The 17,443-nt window shown below is 55.6% G+C and overlaps 6 protein-coding genes across 6 annotated transcripts; 5 read left to right on the forward strand and 1 right to left on the reverse strand.

Annotated features, from left to right (window-relative positions):
• Window positions 1-28: 28 nt before the first annotated feature.
• Window positions 29-762, forward strand: IE81DRAFT_350334 (hypothetical protein; the record flags this gene model as incomplete). The annotated part of the gene is made up of 2 exons (XM_025516516.1): window positions 29-513; window positions 627-762. Coding segments are annotated over 2 exons (621 nt in total), but the record flags the coding sequence as incomplete, so codon positions are not given.
• Window positions 763-921: 159 nt separating this feature from the next.
• Window positions 922-4,082, reverse strand: IE81DRAFT_350335 (hypothetical protein; the record flags this gene model as incomplete). Its single annotated transcript, XM_025516517.1, has 3 exons — window positions 922-1,527; window positions 1,597-1,763; window positions 1,835-4,082. The coding sequence occupies 3 exons, from the start codon at window positions 4,080-4,082 to the stop codon at window positions 922-924; spliced, it is 3,021 nt and encodes a 1,006-aa protein (XP_025366405.1).
• A 1,783-nt stretch (window positions 4,083-5,865) lies between these two features.
• IE81DRAFT_40657 (hypothetical protein) lies at window positions 5,866-7,003 on the forward strand. Its single transcript, XM_025517312.1, has 3 exons — window positions 5,866-5,879; window positions 6,112-6,806; window positions 6,866-7,003. Exons 2-3 carry the CDS (start codon window positions 6,210-6,212, stop codon window positions 6,896-6,898), a joined length of 630 nt encoding a protein of 209 aa, XP_025366406.1. The 5' UTR covers window positions 5,866-5,879; window positions 6,112-6,209; the 3' UTR covers window positions 6,899-7,003.
• Window positions 7,004-7,737: 734 nt separating this feature from the next.
• Window positions 7,738-9,734, forward strand: IE81DRAFT_335679 (peptidyl-prolyl cis-trans isomerase; the record flags this gene model as incomplete). Its single annotated transcript, XM_025515450.1, has 10 exons — window positions 7,738-7,762; window positions 7,844-8,012; window positions 8,194-8,271; window positions 8,348-8,438; window positions 8,528-8,566; window positions 8,638-8,763; window positions 8,850-8,933; window positions 9,014-9,331; window positions 9,406-9,455; window positions 9,539-9,734. The coding sequence occupies 10 exons, from the start codon at window positions 7,738-7,740 to the stop codon at window positions 9,732-9,734; spliced, it is 1,176 nt and encodes a 391-aa protein (XP_025366407.1).
• A 1,342-nt stretch (window positions 9,735-11,076) lies between these two features.
• Window positions 11,077-12,799, forward strand: IE81DRAFT_343469 (hypothetical protein; the record flags this gene model as incomplete). Its single annotated transcript, XM_025515741.1, has 2 exons — window positions 11,077-11,749; window positions 11,829-12,799. The coding sequence occupies exons 1-2, from the start codon at window positions 11,113-11,115 to the stop codon at window positions 12,797-12,799; spliced, it is 1,608 nt and encodes a 535-aa protein (XP_025366408.1). The 5' UTR covers window positions 11,077-11,112.
• A 3,652-nt stretch (window positions 12,800-16,451) lies between these two features.
• On the forward strand, window positions 16,452-17,393 carry IE81DRAFT_350339 (hypothetical protein; the record flags this gene model as incomplete). The annotated part of the gene is made up of 3 exons (XM_025516518.1): window positions 16,452-16,733; window positions 16,892-16,946; window positions 17,089-17,393. 3 exons carry the CDS (start codon window positions 16,452-16,454, stop codon window positions 17,391-17,393), a joined length of 642 nt encoding a protein of 213 aa, XP_025366409.1.
• Between the last annotated feature and the right edge of the window lie 50 nt (window positions 17,394-17,443).

Genomic DNA, 17,443 nt, shown 5'->3' on the forward strand with positions numbered 1-17,443 from the left:
CCCCCCCCCCGCAACAAACATCTGCAGCGCATCCTCCTCGCAGGCTCAAGCCCGCTCTCTCATCTCCTCCTCCTCCTCCTCCTCCTCCAGCAGCAGCGGCGCCTCTTCTCAAGACCAGTCCTGGCCCACCTCGGCTGGTCCTTCGCATACGCTGCGCTTCAGCCTACCTAGTCGCATTCCCCTCTCCCATCTGCTCAGCGCCCACCTTCGTCTCACATTTCAAGGGGGCTACGCTGCCAGAGAGGTCGAGTTGAGCTGCGTTCCTGCCGACGAGGAGGGCGCTCAGGCACACGCTCCCGCTGCCCAAGAGGAAGAGGAAGAGGAGGAGGAGGAGGAGGAGGAAGAGGATGACTTTCACGAAGACGGTCAGAGCTGGTCAGCGCCTCACCTCGCAAGCCATGCAGAGGCGTCTGCATCCCAAGCAGCCCAAAGCAACGCCCCAGTCAACGCAAGCAACGCCCTCATCGTCTTCACCGTCAGACCGCAAGATCGCAACAGCCTTCAGTCATGGCAGTGAGTTGAGGCACACACACAGCCTCTCGACTAGCGTCAGATCGACTGACCTCTTTTGGGTTTTTGTTTTTTGCTGGGGCGGCCGCTGGCGTCGCACTCGAAACCGTTCTCAGACTCTCCAAGCTCCCTTCCGACGCGCCTCCCAATGCCACGACACGAACGCTGATCTTTGCCTTCAAGGGCAGCGCCGATGCCTGGGGTCGGGTCACCTTGTACGGCATAGAGCTCTGCTCTGCCCAATCTCAATGATATCCGCAGGCGCACCACAGAACGCAGACGCTTCCAACCAGCGATCATGCCATCGTGCGTGTGTGTGAGAGGGAAAGGGGATTTGAATGGATGCGTTTCGATGCGCGAAGAGACAGGTCAAAGTCCAGGATGGGGTAAGTGTGCGGGCGAAAGTTTACTTCAGTGCTTGCCAAACCAGCTCTTCTTCTTTTCTGCGGCGCCAGCTGGAGCTGCGGCCTGAGGTGCAGGATACGAAGGGTAGGCTCCACCAGCCAGCGGAGATCCTTGATACTCGTGGGGAGTTTGCATCGGTGCGGCATTTCTATGAGGAGGTCCTCCACCTCCGCTCGAAGAATTCGTGATGGGTGGAGGTGGCATCATAGACTGCTGCCTGCTCGATCTGCCAGCTTGCACAGCTGCGACTTGAGCTTCGTATGCCTGCGCTCGTGCCGATGTCTGTGCTTCGCGCATTGCTAGTGGCGAAGGGTACGATCCGGGGCCTTGAATTGGCGACATGCTGCTCTGCTCTACAGCAGAGGGAAAGGGCGCATTGGGAGGCTGCGTGTGTCGTATCGGCGCACTCTGCCCACCGGCATACGTCGAGACGCCCAGCGGAATAGGCCCTTGTGGACCACCTCCCCCGCCTGCGCCCACGCCTGCAAGCGCTGCGTCTGGATTACCGCCAAGTTGAATCATCCTTTGCGTTGCACGCTTGTCTCCGTGCTCCGAAGCGGCGCGGTACCAAGCGCGTGCCTCGCGTGGATCTTTGACTGTTCCTATGCCCATCTGCGCGCGGTCAGGGAAAGACGTGAGCTCCAAGGTGTGCGAGCACATGGGCTTGACACTCCAGCTTACCTCTGTAAAGTAGCCCACTGCGTACTCTGCTTTGGCCAGACCTTGCTCAGCCGCCTTCTTGGCCCACAAGTATGCCTCGGTGTCGCTCTGAGGCAGAATGCCGGGTGCTCCTACGAGGTACCACGCAGTGAGGGCAAAGCACGCCTCTTTGTGATTTTGTTGTGCGGCTGAGGAACGCGGAAACGGCTCGGGTCAGCACCGTGCTGCATGGGCCGGCATGGTAGACTTGCCTGCTCACCGATATTGTACATGTGAATGCTGAGACCAGCATCTTGAGGGCAGCCCATGCGTCCATATTCGTAATTGACGCCCAGCTTGTATGCAGATGGGGCGTAGCCCATCTCCCCCGCCTGAGCCAACAGCTCGCAAGAGTATTCTGGGTCCACAAACACCGTGTTCTCGATTCCCCTCTCGTGCAGCAGGGCCAGCTCGTGCAGAGCGTGTGGAAATTCTGGTGTGGCAGACTCTGCGGACCTCTTCAGCCACTTGACACCCTCCCTCGCGCTCTTCTTGAGGCCGAGCTCGCCATTCAGCTGCGCCGTCGCCAGGCGATACATGGCGCCAGGGTGAGACTGTGAAGCTGCCTTTCGGTAGAATTGCACCGCCTTGCTAGCGTCTTTCCGGCATCCCCAGCCTTTTTCGTAGCACGTGCCTGCGCGGTACGCTGCGTCTGCATGGCCGTGCTTCGCAGCCAAGACGAAGAGCGGATATGCGTGATCAAAGTCTTGCTTGCCCTTTGGACTGCCAATGCCGTTGGCGTAGCAATCGGCTAGAAAGTACTGCGCGTCTGCATGACCACGCTCGGCAATCTTTTTCAGTAGCCCGACGGCTTCACGAATGAGCTCATCGCGAGCGCTCTCCTCCTTGCCTTGCGCCGCGCCATCCTCACCATTGCCACCACCACTGCCACCGCTGGAGGCATCGCTGCCCATGCTCTTGCTTGCGTCAATCATGAACACTGCCAACTCGTAGATCAGGTTTGGATCGTTGGTCTTCTTGGCATTCTGCCTGTACAGCTCGAGCGTCTTGTTGTGTGAGAGAAGCGCAGCTTGTTGACCGGGACGAAGATGGCTGTGATCCAGTAAAGCGCCAGTGGAGACGGTAGGAGCGATACTGGCAGGTCTGCCAGATGCGGCATTGCTTGGCATTGGTCCATTTCCAGTTCCTCCTGCGAGCGTGCTGTGGTTCGACATTGCGCCATTGTAGCCAGCAGCAGAGACGCCGTCAATGGATACGCCGGCAGAGGCCAGAGCGGGGTTGGAAGCAGCATCTGCCTGAGCTTGTGCTTGTTTCACAGACTCTCCACGATGGTAGGCCGCGATTCGAGCGGCCTGACTGTTCGCGCTTGGCTGGTCGATGGGTGTGGATGCGCCATGATTGACTCCAGCGGAGAACGCGTGAGCTGGAGCTTCCACGCCAAAGAAGGAGGATGGTCGCCCGCCGGTCATTGTGCTCTCCGCGCCGTCTCTGTAGGAAGGCGCCGCAGCTGGAACGATGGGTTGGGGCAAGGCTTCCCTCTGACCTGCGGCATTGATAGCGGCCGTGGGTCGTTCCATGCCAAAGAAGCTGCTTGGTCTTTCGCGCTCTGCAGGGGGAGGGGCGCGCGCGCTGCTATTGTTGATAGACATTCCCTGCATACCCTGCACAGGCGGACTTTCGCGGCCTGCTGGGTGTCGAGGAAAGGCAAAGTCGGGTGCAGGTGGTTGAGAAGACTGGATTGGCGATGTGGGCGCGTCATGCAGGCTTTCGTGCGGGTTGGAGTAGATGCTCGCGCTGGAGCGAGGCTCTGCTTGCTGCTGCATTGCTGGCGGCCTTGGCAAGCCGCTGGGAGCAGGGAGAGGTGCGCTGCTACCGCTGTGGCTGGATTGCATGGAAGCGCGAGGAGCAGGAGAAGGTTGATGATTATTCTGGGGTGGGCGCTGCTGCTGCTGCTGCTGCTGCTGCTGCTGCTGCTGCTGCTGTTGCTGTTGCGCATACATGCTGGCAGAAGAGTAGGTCCTGTCCAGATCCGACTGCGGCTGAGACTTCTGATATGGTTGCTCCCTCTGCCTGTGCTGGCGTTCCTGTTGAGCCACTGCAGCTTCGAGATGCGCGACATCTGGGCTGGCAGAGATGGATTGAGCTGTGTGTGTGCTGTTTAGGCTGTCTGACGGCGTGTGGGATGTGACTGATGGCGGGCCACCAATACCAGCACCAGCGCCAGTGCCACCGCTGCTCACAACTCCATACGCTGCCGCGCTGGACGAGGGTGGAGCTGCGGATGTGTGTGTGCCAGCAGCGCCTGCAACGGCTGCATCACCGCGATTGGCAAAGGAAGCAAAGTGGTCCGTCTGGCCAAAGGAGTTGAATTCGCCAAAGTCAAAGTCGAAAGCGGATGAGCCTTGTGGCACAGAGGAGGTGCCGGATGATTGTTGCGCAGGTGGAGGTGAGGGTGGGGAAGTATCTTTGCTGCTTGGAGCGAAGCGGTTGTGGAAATTGTGGGCCATGATGGACAGGGCAGGATGGGTGGGGTGAGTGGTTGTGCTGTCCGTTTGGTTGCCTTGCTTGTAGCGCGGTAAGCAAGGCTGTTGTATCAATCGTCTCGTCTCGATGGTCGTGAGGATTCGTCAAGCGTGCTCAGGTGCTGGCGGAAGCGATGGCCAGGGGAGCTAGGTGCAGGGAGGAGGATGATGGGCAGGCAGATGGGAGAGGGAGAGGCGACCGTTGACTGACTCCTCGATCGCGACTTGTAACTGCTTTCGGCTGATGAGACACGTAGCGTGGCGTGTGGACCGCTTCGAGGGTGGAAGATGGCAGTCAGTTGGAAGAGTCGAGGCGGATCGTCGCAGTCAAGTGAGTGTGAGTCACGAGTGAAGAGAATGCACGAATGCGAATCACAATGGGACGAGCGTAGATGAAGTGTGAGTGAGGGGTGGGACGTGTGTGTTGCGATGCACCCCTCACCGCTCACCCAATTGACAAACTCACCACACACGCGCATCCATCGATCCATGCAGCATCCAGCAGCAGCAGCAGCAGCAGCAGCAGCAGCATCGCTCCATATACGTGATATGCAGTCACGTCGTGAGTCTAAGCGATGAGCGCGCGTGCGCTTTGAGCGCTTAGCAGCGGTACGCGCACAGTCATGCACCACACCAGTCACAGTCGCAGTCGCAGTCACAGTCGCAGTCGCAGTCACAGTCACAATAGTCACGCGTCACGAATCTGCTGCAGTCATCTTATACTCTGACTGTATAGGTACCGGTATCTCCCTTGCGTGCGCGCCAGGTAGCTCAGCCCAGCCCATGCAGCAGCGCACTGATTCGCGCGCGTGCTGATGATTATTGCGAGTTGCATTCAAGAGTCAAGAGTGCAGATGCTCCGCGTTGCCCAGGACAGGAGATGCTGGCGGCCACGCACGCCCGACTGGAACGAACGAACGCCTTGCGATACATATGTGCACAGTCAAAGTGTATATAGAGGCTGCTGCTGCATGCTGCTGCCGCGAACCCGCCTCTTCACTTTTGACTCAGATTCAATTTCTTGAACGCAAACCACGCATGCATGCATGCATGCAGGGTTCAGCCCTTTGCGTCGCTGAATCTCCGCACCTCATTGCCAATTGAAGATCGAATTCTGAATCATTTCATTCAATCTTGAATCACGAATCACGAATCACGAATCACGAATGTTCACAAGGCGCCCACAACTTTTCATCATCAAGCTATGATGAGCAGCTCTCAAGCAGCTGCTCCTCTGCGCCAAACGCTCCACGTCATTTGTCTCTCGCCTATACGCTGCCGAGACGTCCACCGATGCGTGCACAAAGTCACGTGAGGCACCCAAACCCCCGATCTCACCCAGTTGTTCAATCCCTTCATCTCTTGACGCCGCAAGGCTCTTGGCTGTCTTTTCAAGCTTCTGGACGTGTCACGAAATAGAGGCGACCAGAATCTTCAAGCAGGCAGTGCTTGCGGCTTCATCGTCCTCGGTGCGCCCAGTCACGGTGCGTCTTCGCGATGCACGACTCCGCCACCATTTCCCCAAGGCTCATGCTTGTGACTCTGGTCGACATTGTTGATGAAATGTACAAGATTCGAATGCCCTGTCTACACCCGCGTCGATCCCCATGGCGACCATTTCAGGACTAGCGCTCAGCTCGATTCATCGAATCGTCTCAGCTGAACATGTCTGCACCGCTGCTTCCTCCGCTGCCGCTGTTGTTGTTGCCGCTGCTCCCTGCGCCATTGTTGTTGCCGCTGCCTCCTTGACTACGTCCAGCTCCACCGCCCATCAAATTTCGTGCCATTCTGCGAGCAGTCAGCGGTGGTATGGACGTCAGCGAATGCGCTAACGTGCCGCTGGTCAGATGGCGCTCACTCTGCCATTTGCGGATTCTGCATGAGTGCGTTGATGCTGTGGTGCAGGGCGAGTCCCTCTCTCAAGTCAGCAACTTGCCTCTCTTGTACACTCTGCACACTCCTAGCACACTTACTCTGGCATACCGCCGCCTCCACCACCCATCATATTTCTGAGCATGGGATTGTTCATCAAACCCTCCAGGCCTCCATTCTGCATCATCTGCTGAGCCATCTGCATGATTGCTGGATTTTGCAACAACCTGCAAGCATCGCATGAACGTGCCCATCAGCGCTGAACACCACGCAACCACACAGAGAGCCATGCCGCACTCACGCTCCAATGTCTGGCATGCCACCCCCACCACCACCACCGCCAGCGCCACCCATCATGTTTGCGAGCGCACCAAAGTCCAAACCACCTCCGGCCCCACCACCTGCACCGGGGGCAGATCTGGCAGAAGGAGATCCCGGTGCATCCTGAGCATCCTGAGCGTGCTTGCGAGCAATCTCCAATCCGCTCCTCATCGACTGATTGTTGGGATCCAGCTCGAGACCCTTGGTGTAGGCTTCAGCTGCCTCTTCGAATTTGGAGGTCGAAAAGAGGGCGTGCCCCAGTCTGCTGTAAGCCTTTGCGAATTTGGGATCCACCCGACTGGCCTCCTTTGCATCCTCGATGGACTTGTCGTGCTGACCCAGTTGAGAGTAAGCGGCGCTCCTGTTGCTAAAGTACACTGCGCTGTTGGGATTGAGCTGGATGGCCTCCGTGTATGCGGCGATGGCAGCACCGAAATCCTTTGCGGACATGGCCTTGTTCCCACTCGCCTTGAGAGACTCTGCCTTGCTCAGCTCATCCGCGCTGGGCTGCTTGCTGCTGCTGTTGGCAGGAGCACCTGCGGGAGCATTGGCAGCAGCAGCAGCACCACCCGCAGCCGCAGCGCCTGCCATTTTGCTCTGCGTCTTGAGGAAAATGTCAAACACTTGTTGCAAGCCGGGACCTTTGCCGTACTTGTCCTTTTGAGCTGCGTCGTGCAGATTCACACCGTAAGCGGATGCTACAGAGGAGGAGAGGTCCGACTTGCCAGTCTCTTGCAACCATCGAGATACGGCGTAGGCCAAGTGGGCGTGTTGAGAGTCTGACATGGTGTGCGCGCGCGTGCGTGTACGGAGTTGCTCAGAGCGTGAAAGGCTGAGGGCTGGTTGAGGTAAAGGGAGGATGATGCGCGGATCGTCTAGAAGTGATGGCGAGCGAGACCAGCATGCAAGTGGGGGTGGGAGGATGTTGAAAGAGGGCAAAGGCAGCGTGCGTGCGTGCGTGCGTGCGTGCGTGCGTGCTCTGCCTCGACAAGCCTTTTGCTGCTGAGCACGGTGCGCTTGCAGCAGCATCCTCCACGCGTGCGTGCGTGCGTGGTCTGTGCCTCTGCGTGCACGTGACACGCATGCAGCAGGTGGGGAAAAGTGGAGAAGCTTCTGGGCGATGAGCAGCAGCAGCGCATCGAGGCGCGCTCCCGCAGGCACCAGAATCGTGAATGCAATACCCAACACCAGCGAAGCAATCAACACGCAACACTTGCAGCTCTCTCTGACTAAAGACCCCATGCACTTGCAACTCGCACATCACCACAATCATCGCGGGCTACACTCTCATCCGCGACCGCACTCAGATACACTTGACGACGCTTGCCCAACATCATTCAGCACCCTGAAGCAAGCAGCGACACAAAAAGCGCACCGCGGACCCAGTCGCAGCATACAGTCACGCAGCACACAACCACGAGCACGAGCACGAGCACGCAGCATCAGCATGACAACCACCAATCCTCACGTGTGTGAGTTGCCATGACAGGCGCTGTAGACTGATGCGCAGGAGTGACGCTCACGCTTGATCGACTCATCCACCCTGTTGCCAGTCTTTGACGTGACGTTTGGAGGCGAGGCGCCTGCCAGCCGGGCGGGACAAAACCGGATCGTGTTCGAGTTGTTTGCAGACAAGGTTCCCAAGACTGCAGAAAACTTTAGAGCGCTGGCTACAGGAGAGAAGGGCGATGGTCTGCACTATAAGGCTTCCACCTTTCATCGGTGAGGCTAGCCTTCATCCTGCGCCTTCTACCGCTTCCCCTCAAAGCTCACCTTGCTCCGTGGCCCCCGCTCGTTTGACCACGTTTGCAGGATGTGAGTCATGAGTCATGTCGTCCTTGCGACTCCATGCGCACGCACAAGCGCGCTCCTACTCACCACATCCCAAGCCGACCCAACGCAGTATCAAGCAATTCATGATCCAAGGAGGCGACTTTACAAATCACAACGGGACCGGAGGCAAGAGCATATACGGGGAAAAGTCAGTCGTTCGCGCGCTTCACATGCCCTCGCTCGCTTTCGTTGCATCGCTCAATCTCGCTCGACTTACGATGCAGGTTCGAGGATGAAAACTTTGATTTGAAGCATTCAGAACCATTTCTTCTCTCCATGGCAAACGCAGGGCCCGGCACCAATGGATCTCAATTCGTGAGCTCGCATCCTTGCTCTCGCTGAGCATGTCGCTCAGCCATGCACCGCTTACCTTTCTCCCATGCATGACCACACTCATGCTGCAGTTCATCACCACTGTGCCCACCCCGCACCTCGATGGAAAGGTGGGAGCATGAGGTGGCCGGCAAGACTCGCACGATCTGCACGCTCACTTTTCTTCCCTTTTCATCCACAGCACGTCGTCTTTGGCAAGGTGATTGCCGGCAAAGCCGTCGTGCGTCGCATGGAGGCCGTAGAGACCGAAGCGCAGGACAAGCCAAAGGAGCCGGTCACCATCGCCGATTGCGGTGTCATCGAAACGGTGTGTAGACATGGCTCAAGCGCGCGATTCTTGCACCTTGCAGCTTCTCTGACACGAGCAGACGTGCGCGCTTCTTCCTTGAATAGGGCGCGCCTTGGGGCATCGAGCCGGACGGCGAGGACAAGTATGAAGATTGGCCAGAAGACGCTGGGGAGGAAATCGAAAAGGATGTGAGTGGCCGGTGGCGCGGCCTCTGGCGGCCCATAGGGTTGCCGCGCCTCTTACATACTCCATCACCGATCATCTGCAGCCGAAAGCAGCTCTCCGCGTGGCGACGGAATTGCGCGCTCTGGGCAACGCCAGGTTCGGCAAAGGCGAATTTGCAGGCGCATTAGAGAAGTGGCAGAAGGCCATTCGATACCTCAACGTGCACCCTGTCCTACCAGAACCGCACAGCGAGGACAAGGCGTTGGTGGAGGAGTACGCTACGCTCAGGAATGCTCTCTCGCTCAACAGCGCTCTGTGCGCGCTCAAACTCACTCCGCCGAATGGAAAGGTCGCTGTCAATGAGACCCAAAACGTCATTGCTAGGATCGGCGGCGAGAACTGGTCCGATGACTATCCTCCTGTGAGTCTTGTCATCTTTGCGATGCGAGGATTGGCAGAAACGCTACTTACCGACGCCTCCGTGCTTGCCTGCAGCGAGTCAAGTCGGACCTGGCAAAGGCCTACTACAGGCGTGCGCTCGGCCAGTGAGTGACAACTGGCAATCCAATGAGCCAGATGCTATATAACATCGGGCGGCTGATCGCGCTATGCATCTGAACTCTCCCAGAGTGGCTCTCAAAAATGAAGACGCAGCTTTGGCAGATCTGGAGACGACGCTGCACTTTGCGCCTGGCGATGCGGGAGCGTTGCGCGAGAAGCAAGCAATCCATGCTCGTAGGGCGGCTAAGAGGGAACAGCAAAAAGCTGCGTATGGCAAGTTCTTTGGCGGGAGCAAGAGTGCCGCTGCAAAGTCAGCCGAATAATGGTCAAACAATACAAGCAGACAGGCGATGGCGTCGTATGGGAGCCAGGTATGCTGGCAAAGTGAATACCATACGAGTTGATCATATGCTTCGAGACCCAACCTTCGCCTTTGAACAGGCTTTTTGCCGATTGACACTGGCTCTCTGGAGCATCTTAGCAATTTTGACGATTTTGTCGGGGTGCGGCTGCAGTCTCAACGCGGTCAGCATGCAGACCAGCTGAACCTTCATTCGGCAGTCAAGAGCGCGGCTCACCGACTTGCCATCGCGAATCAGTGAGACACCACGTTGCCGTCACTCTGAACGTGAGTGCATGTATGCAGCCACAACATTTGCGTCGCGGCTGTGTTAATGTGTGGCTGCGATGGATGGGGAATACGAGCCGACTGAAACAGATTTGAGGTGGGTGGAGCGCACATTCGGTTGGAGGGGGTAGCAAGCTTCACCCCCCGCCCACGACCGCGGACGCCCAGGCTCTCGGCTGTTGACTCAACTTTGCGCCTGGATCGCCGATGCAAGGCACGCACGATTGATACTCATGGTCGGTAGAGGAGGTGGTGTAGCATATATGCGATCTGTGATGAGACCGCAGTATCGAGATCTGCACATGATTTTCACACTGTGCCTCAGGCACAAGAATGAAGCAGAAGTAAGCCCAAATGAAGTTGGACCCGGGGTAGGGTCTACGCAGGTGCAACGCGCAGGAGCAGGCAGTACGCTCGAACGTTAAGTCGCTCCGCCATTCATGTGTGCTTCATGGTAGCAGCACATTCAGACGACCCGGTCCATCCATATGCGACCCGCAAAGCTTCTTCATTGTTCTACCGGCTTACGGCGTCACCGTTGAGCAGATCAGGGAGTGCGTGCGGCAAAGGCCAAGGTAGAGCACTCGCCTTGATGATTGAGTAGGTGTATGGCCCTGATCGCGCAGCAATGTAATGGTGCAATTTGGGTGCTCAAGCAGGCACAGTAGTGGTATCCCATTGCCCAGCAACGTCTGCGCGTCTGCTCCATATATTTTGCCCCTTGTTTCTGTGCCTGGGAGCTCTCATGATGAGTTCAAGCCGGTATCATCGGTGTTGAGGTTGCCGTCCTCATCAATCGCCTATCCATCAACGAACCTTAACGAGCGCCAATTTTACCCTTGGGGCTAGGCACTGCGCTCTCGCCCTTGTATCATGTGGGGCACCTGGTGAGCACTTTGTGATAGCTAGCATGCAACCGGCCGCTAGGGAGTCTGGTATCAAGTATGAGTGTACGTCGAAGCACTGCTATCCACGTGCTTCCCTTAAATACTGGCATTCTGTGTAAAGGCTTGCGGATTCTGCCTTCGCTCCGCAAACAACGGCATCCCTTTCAGCCCACCAGTCCTTTCACCATGATCGTCCCACCCTTCAAGCAGCGCCTGTCCGGTTCCGCCCTGGCTGTTCTCGTCGTTCTCTTACTCGCATCCCTTGTCTCAGCCACTGGTATCTTCCAAAGTTGTCAGCTCAACGGCCTAAAGGACATCAAAAAATGTCCACCCGGCACCGTTTTTGCCAAAGACAGCGCCGAGCTGCAGTCGGCCATTGACGGCAAAGCTCCTGTGGTCATGCTAGTCTACGATGCGGCGAAGCCCGAAGCCTTCTATGGTCGCCAAATTGAGGTCAAGCGCTCTGTTCGCATCATCAGCACGTTTGTATTCAACAACGACACAAAGGAAGCGAAAGAGACTTTCGATATATCGCGGAGCTTACTCGCTGCCGAGGCCAAAGGTGCCGCGAACGCCGGGTCCGCCGTGCTCTCCATCGTTGGGAATGGGATCGAAGTCCTCATCGACGATCTCATCATTGTCAATCAGGCTGATCAACTTGGGCGAAAATCTGCACAACCATGTCCAGCTGTCTACGTTGGTCCTGGCGCGTCGGTCCACTTCACCAACGCGCGCATACTCGGTATCCACAGCGCCGTGGTCTGCGACGGACGCTGCGTCCTTGGCACTGGCGCCGTGATTGGTTGGACCAACCTTCTTGCCGGTAAGTCTCGTAATAGAAGTATAGACAAGCATTTGATCCCAATCCAGTCCATCTGACTCCCAACACGCCCTGCCCGCAGGGAGTGGTCTGATCCAAGCGCACAGGACCGAATTCAGGGCACTAGCGAATGGTGCCATCCTCGCTGCTCCTCAGGGTCATCTGGCAGGCGCAGTATCGCTAATCTCACCCTATTTTACGATGCAATTAGACGAAAAAGTGAAACCCATAGCTGGCAGCTCGTACCTCGCAGCTCCCGGAGATGAGCTCGCTGTTGTGACGATCGACGGTGGCACTTTCATGGCTCCAATTTGGAGCTCCAAATTGTGGCTAGCCAAGGGCGCTGGCTCTTTTGAACCAATAAAGACAGTGTTCACGGCTCAAGGTCTCGAGGGTGAATACTTCAACGCCAAAGAGGTTGACACGAAGCTCGACTCCACCAGTCGCATCAGCAAGGACTACCTTCACGCTGCCACCACACGAGACTCATTCTTCAAAGAGGACGATTGGACTCCCAGACTGGAGCCCGGTGTGCCTGATGCTGACTGGGACAGTCCGACTTTCAAGTGGCATTATAAGGGTCTCAGTATTGCCGAGAACGGCGACCCGGATGATCCTGCTGGCGAGGGCTCTCCTGCCGCCGGCGGTGGCAGCAAAGAGGAGGAGCGCAAGAAGTCCAACGACTCTGGTGGCGATTCTCCTGCGGGCAGCGGTGGCAGCTCAGCGAGCGCCGGCAGCAAAGAGGAGGAGAACAAAAAGTCCAACGACTCTGGCGGTGCTTCTCCTGTGGCTAGCGGTGGCAGCTCCGCAGATTCCGGCAACAAAGAGGAGGAGAACAAAAAGTCTAGCGACTCTGGAACTGCTTCTCCCGCGGGCAGCGGTGGCAGCTCAGCAGGCTCCGGCAGCAAGGAGGAGGAGAACAAAAAGTCTAACGACTCTGGAACTGCTTCTCCCACGGGCAGCGGTGGCAGCTCAGCAGGCTCCGGCAGCAAAGAGGAAGAGAAGAAAAAGATGCAAAAGCAAAAACGAAGTCGAATGCCAGACTTGCTCTGACTTTTCCGAATCTTCACACAAACGGACTCCCTATCGTTGCGTTCTCGTAGTCCTCTAAGAGCGCAGCGCGTCACATGCTCATCTGCCATGAGCGTCTTGCGCCCATCTTCTCTCCCCAAAGTTGCTCGATTCTGCGCGTTTGAAATCCAACCGCAAGCACTTTGAGTGCGACGAGCGACCGCGCTGCCACGATCACGTCAATTTGATCTACCGCGACTGTGCCGGTCTTAAGTAATAAGATCGCTTTCTGCCCCGTGGGCGTTGGGGTTTGAGGTCACCCGGTGCTGTAGCACCCGTTTCTGCTGAACACTTGCCTTCAATCGCTTGTGCGTTACTTTGGCGCGGTTTGAACATGGTAGCGCTTAAGAGCAGTTGTAATTTGGGTTCCTAATGTCACAGACGCGCTTTTGAGACTCTGCCTTCTATTCAGCATCTTACTTGACGCAAATGCGTCAGTCAACATTCTATCTGCGCGAATTTACCGCGATTGTCAACGATTCCTCGGAATCCAAGCCCTCCACGACTGGCCCGTAGCCTGGCTGAGGTTCATCAGCTACGCTTCTGTTAGGTTGATTCACAAGTTTTTACGGGCAGTGCTAACTCACAAACATTGGGAGGAAGTGCTGCCAAAAGTGTTGGCGAGGACCAGGCGTTTCGTGCATTTCCCAAATAGCAAGTATACCGGGCGATCTACAAAATAGCAGATCCCACAGCAGATTTTTCCAGAGGGATCCCACCGAGCCAAGTGACGCCGAATTACCCTCAGTAAACGGCAACTCTGGTGTTTGTACGCTGGTGATGTTGCCTTTGGGCCAGTCATCATATTTGATTGACCAGCCGAACGCATTGAAAGCACATTTTGTGTGCCATTCCCCGTAAAAGCGCGTTGCGGCCTAACTTTCAAGGCGCGCATTCGTTTGGAGCGATGTCAGGAGGTGATCCTTTGACGGTCACTATCTCGGCTCTAGGGACTACTGCGTGTGGATGCCAATTTGTTCGCGTCATCGATGGCGACGAAGAATGCCGGAGCACGGATGGCAAGCCTCGGAATGACGCGTGTGACATTCTTTGTGTAATCGCAAGAGCACCTACCGCTCACCACAAGTGGCTGGCTAAGCAGTTTGCCGGTTTCCTTCTTTCTTGCAGGCGCCAGCCATCGGGCAGACGACCCCTCACAGCGACACCGTTGTGGACGACAAATAATGCAAAAAAGGGGCAGAGTTGCAGAATATTTAGGTTGTAGAGCGCCGTCAATGAGAATCGTTCGCTTACTGCCAGAACAATTTCTGCAATCTGATGTGTTTTGCTGTTTACTTCTACCAAGCAGGGGAGCGCGAAAAAATTCACTTTTTGTGCAGCTTTTGCAGTCGATCAAAGCATTCCATCCTAAGTCGATACTGTCGCTCTTGCCGCTTTGATTGGCTCAGACAAAAGCGGCGGTGGGGATCGAGAAGAAGACTGATGAGATGTGTACTAGCCAATGATTCCACGAAGCAACTTAAGGGTCTTCTAGACAAGAGCTAGCGACTTATGTGGGTGTCAGCAAGCGATCACAGCTACTGCCGACCTCTACTAATTCCATTCGTCTCGAAGACTCAATTTCTCATTCTTTTGGACAGGTTGGCACGTTGGCATAGCAGTTTTTTGTGTCTCTTATGTTTCGTCAAATTCATCAGACCAGACTAGATCGTCATCATTCTGGTTTACGACTTTTATGACAAGACAAATTATGCAAGTTGCAAGCTGTGCAAGTCGTCAGTTCCCCTTGTCCGCGACGAAATTCGGAGTCAACAGACGCGTGCGTGAGGATGGTTCAGCGGGCTCACAAACCAAATACACCAAGGATTTGCTCCTGAAAGCAAGCAACCTTGTATCACGCAATTTTATGCAGAGGGCACCACCTCTCGGAAGCCTGAAATGGCTCCTTATCAACAAGATCCCACGAGAAGACCGTGCGAAACCGCGCTCTGCAAGACTGTCTCTTGTTCTGTCGGATCCCGTACAAGTATTTTATGTGGACACAATGTAATCAACTCTGGCTCCAAACAGCGCGTCGTGTGGTCTCACCTAGTGATTCGTTGATCGCAATACGAACTTTTAGCCGGAGTTGATCACTCTTTGATTTGGTCCATGTCATGTAAGTCCGGTTGTCTATCTGGAATACTCCACTCAGATGCATTGCATGTTCACGTGCGTCGCGCTCCTACCAGTGTCTGGTCCGGTTCAATAGTCGACTCTTGCTGTGGCTTCCCATCGCCTGTGGTAAAACACCGCACGCAATGGCAGAAGTTATCAATAGGACGCCGCGTTTGGTCGCGAGTCTCTGGAAAAGCCACACTAGCATGCTCCCACGGTGCCATACGCAAATGGAGTTCGCTCGAACTTTACCAATCTGGAAAGTCTTGCAAGACACAGTGTAGCGATTTAAGAAAAACACCCTCGTCTTCAATCGGAGTGTGGCGATTACTTCAAGCTCTCCCATCGGGGCTGGTGTTCAGATACGTTTTCTGGACTACTCGACGCGCATACTACAAACAAACAGCTGGACGGGCTCTGGTACGAATGACTTCGAACAACATTTCGTTGCGAGAGGCATTCGGCGAAAATTGTATGTAATCGCCTGAAGAAAGGTCTTGCCGACAAACCGCTTTCCCAGCGCATCACGAGAAGACGAGCTTCCACGACCTGTCTTGCAGTTTCAAAGAAAGGAAGCGCCGCGCACAGAATGGGTAGTAAAACTGCGTCCGGCTGCGCGGCTAGTTACACGCCAAAATCACATTTAGATCCATTTGAGCGAGGACTTGTGCTGTCAGCCCTCACCTTTTGTCAAAAGCAAGCGTAAAGCAGCCTCAGCGCAGAGGTAAAGACAGCCGCATCATCTTCTCACGGTGCGCACACGTAGTTGAAGCAATTCAAGGTCTTGTGCCATCTTTCTGATGCTTGCTTTTGTATGTCTTTCGGCTCTGCTTTCAATTCCATCCGCTTGCTGACGAAAAAAAATCTCAAGGCGCAGGAAACATCTCACAGCAGTTTTTTTTTGCTTCAAGACGCACGATGTCCTGCCAGTCTTGCAAGTGCGCCAGGCAGATCATGAAATCACCAGAATGCCAATGTCAATATAGAAAGGGCATCTTTGCACAATGAAGACCTTTTAGGCCGTGAAGCAATGGGCACCCAACCAAGCAGAAGTCTTTTGGAAGAAGAAGCATGACTTCGTACAGCAGCTGAAGGCATCGCGAGCGACTAGCGCAAGGCACCCTGTGAGCTCGCAACATCACGCCAGGGCTACTTACACAAAATGTCGACTCAGAAATCAGTACATCTCACCTGGCTTCTCCGACTAAGTCAGATAGATGAATGATGAGCGCGGCCCGGGCATCAGCCAAAGTACAACAACAACAATCCTACTCCTGCTGAGCTTAGCACTCATCACTAAGCACACCTTGTATGCCCTTGTTCACTCCACAAAAAAGCCCAATTTGAACCCCGCATGCTAGCAGGAGCTCCTACTCTGGATTGTCAAGAGCGCACCTTACTCTAGTCATCAACGTGTCCATGTGCCTTGTCCTTGGGACCAAACCCGTTGAGAAAATAGAACGCTAAGGATGTTCTTCTCCACCCAACAGGGCAAACCTCCTCGCAAATATCTAGGATGTATCTGGATGCGTGTCAAGTTGGTTCTCAGATCAGCTGCAGATATCCAGTCAAAGCTTTCCACTTCGGCAAGCATACTTCCAATGTTTGGCATGAGGGCCATGCTGAGCAAACGGCCGACATTGCTGGAGGATGCTCCTTTGGCAAAGTGCTGTTAGGAGGAGGAGGAACAGCCGACGTTGTCAGAGGAAGCACCAAGGCCATACCAATGGCTGCCAGGAGCTCTTGCGCTGGGCGATTGCCAGCGGCCATGCTCTGCTTGCTTGCAGTGCAGAAGGGGGTGAGTTGCTGCTTTCAATGTGGCGGTCTGCGACACTCCCAATCTCTGTGCTTGCAGCAAGGGGCCTCGTGGCGCCAATGCTGTCAGTGGACATTCTTTGCTGGACTTGCTTGTTGCACCTGCCTGGTTGTTCATGTTAACAGCACCTACTGGCGCAGCCGAGGCAACTCACTTTTGGCTTTCAGACTGGTTGCTGGCCGCACAACTTGGGTTGTCAGCTTGCGAGCTGCAGAAACGGGAGCTCATCAATGTACAAAGCCACGGGCGTGGCGGCGACGGGCGGCGGCGCTTGCACGCAAGTCTTGCTACGCTGACACGCGCGCCCTCGCTGACACGCACTCACGCACCCGACCAGGTCGCAACGCGTACATGATGGTGCAAGAACCCATACCACGCGCAGATTGGAAAATCGCGAGCTCTCTGCTCATTTCCATCTCCATCCTACTCATCATCGTGACGGTCAAATTGACGGTGATACCCTTGCAGGACCAGCAGTACTTTTTGCTGTACGCTGTGCTTGCAAGCAACGTCAAAAAGCATCCCGACAATGCAGCCAGATGGATTTGGGATTTGGCACACAAGCAATTGAACAGCAATGCCAACCACTTTTTGCACTTGTGGTTCAAGGACAATGCGCACACCATGCAGCACCATGATTGATGGGCATTGCTTTGACTGGAGGGCTTTGAGCATGCGTGCCAAGGGATGAA

Source organism: Ceraceosorus guamensis (genome assembly GCF_003144195.1).
Source record: "Ceraceosorus guamensis strain MCA 4658 unplaced genomic scaffold IE81scaffold_132, whole genome shotgun sequence".
Taxonomy (NCBI): Eukaryota; Fungi; Basidiomycota; class Exobasidiomycetes; order Ceraceosorales; family Ceraceosoraceae; genus Ceraceosorus; species Ceraceosorus guamensis.

Excerpts from the sequence above, each read along its gene's own strand:
- IE81DRAFT_40657 (XM_025517312.1), top strand. The coding sequence starts at position 6,210 with ATGAACGTGCCCATCAGCGCTGAACACCACGCAACCACACAGAGAGCC. Across the intron at positions 6,807-6,865 it reads TCCGCGCTGGGCTGCTTGCT|CCGCAGCGCCTGCCATTTTG; the intron begins GCTGCTGTTGGC and ends CACCACCCGCAG.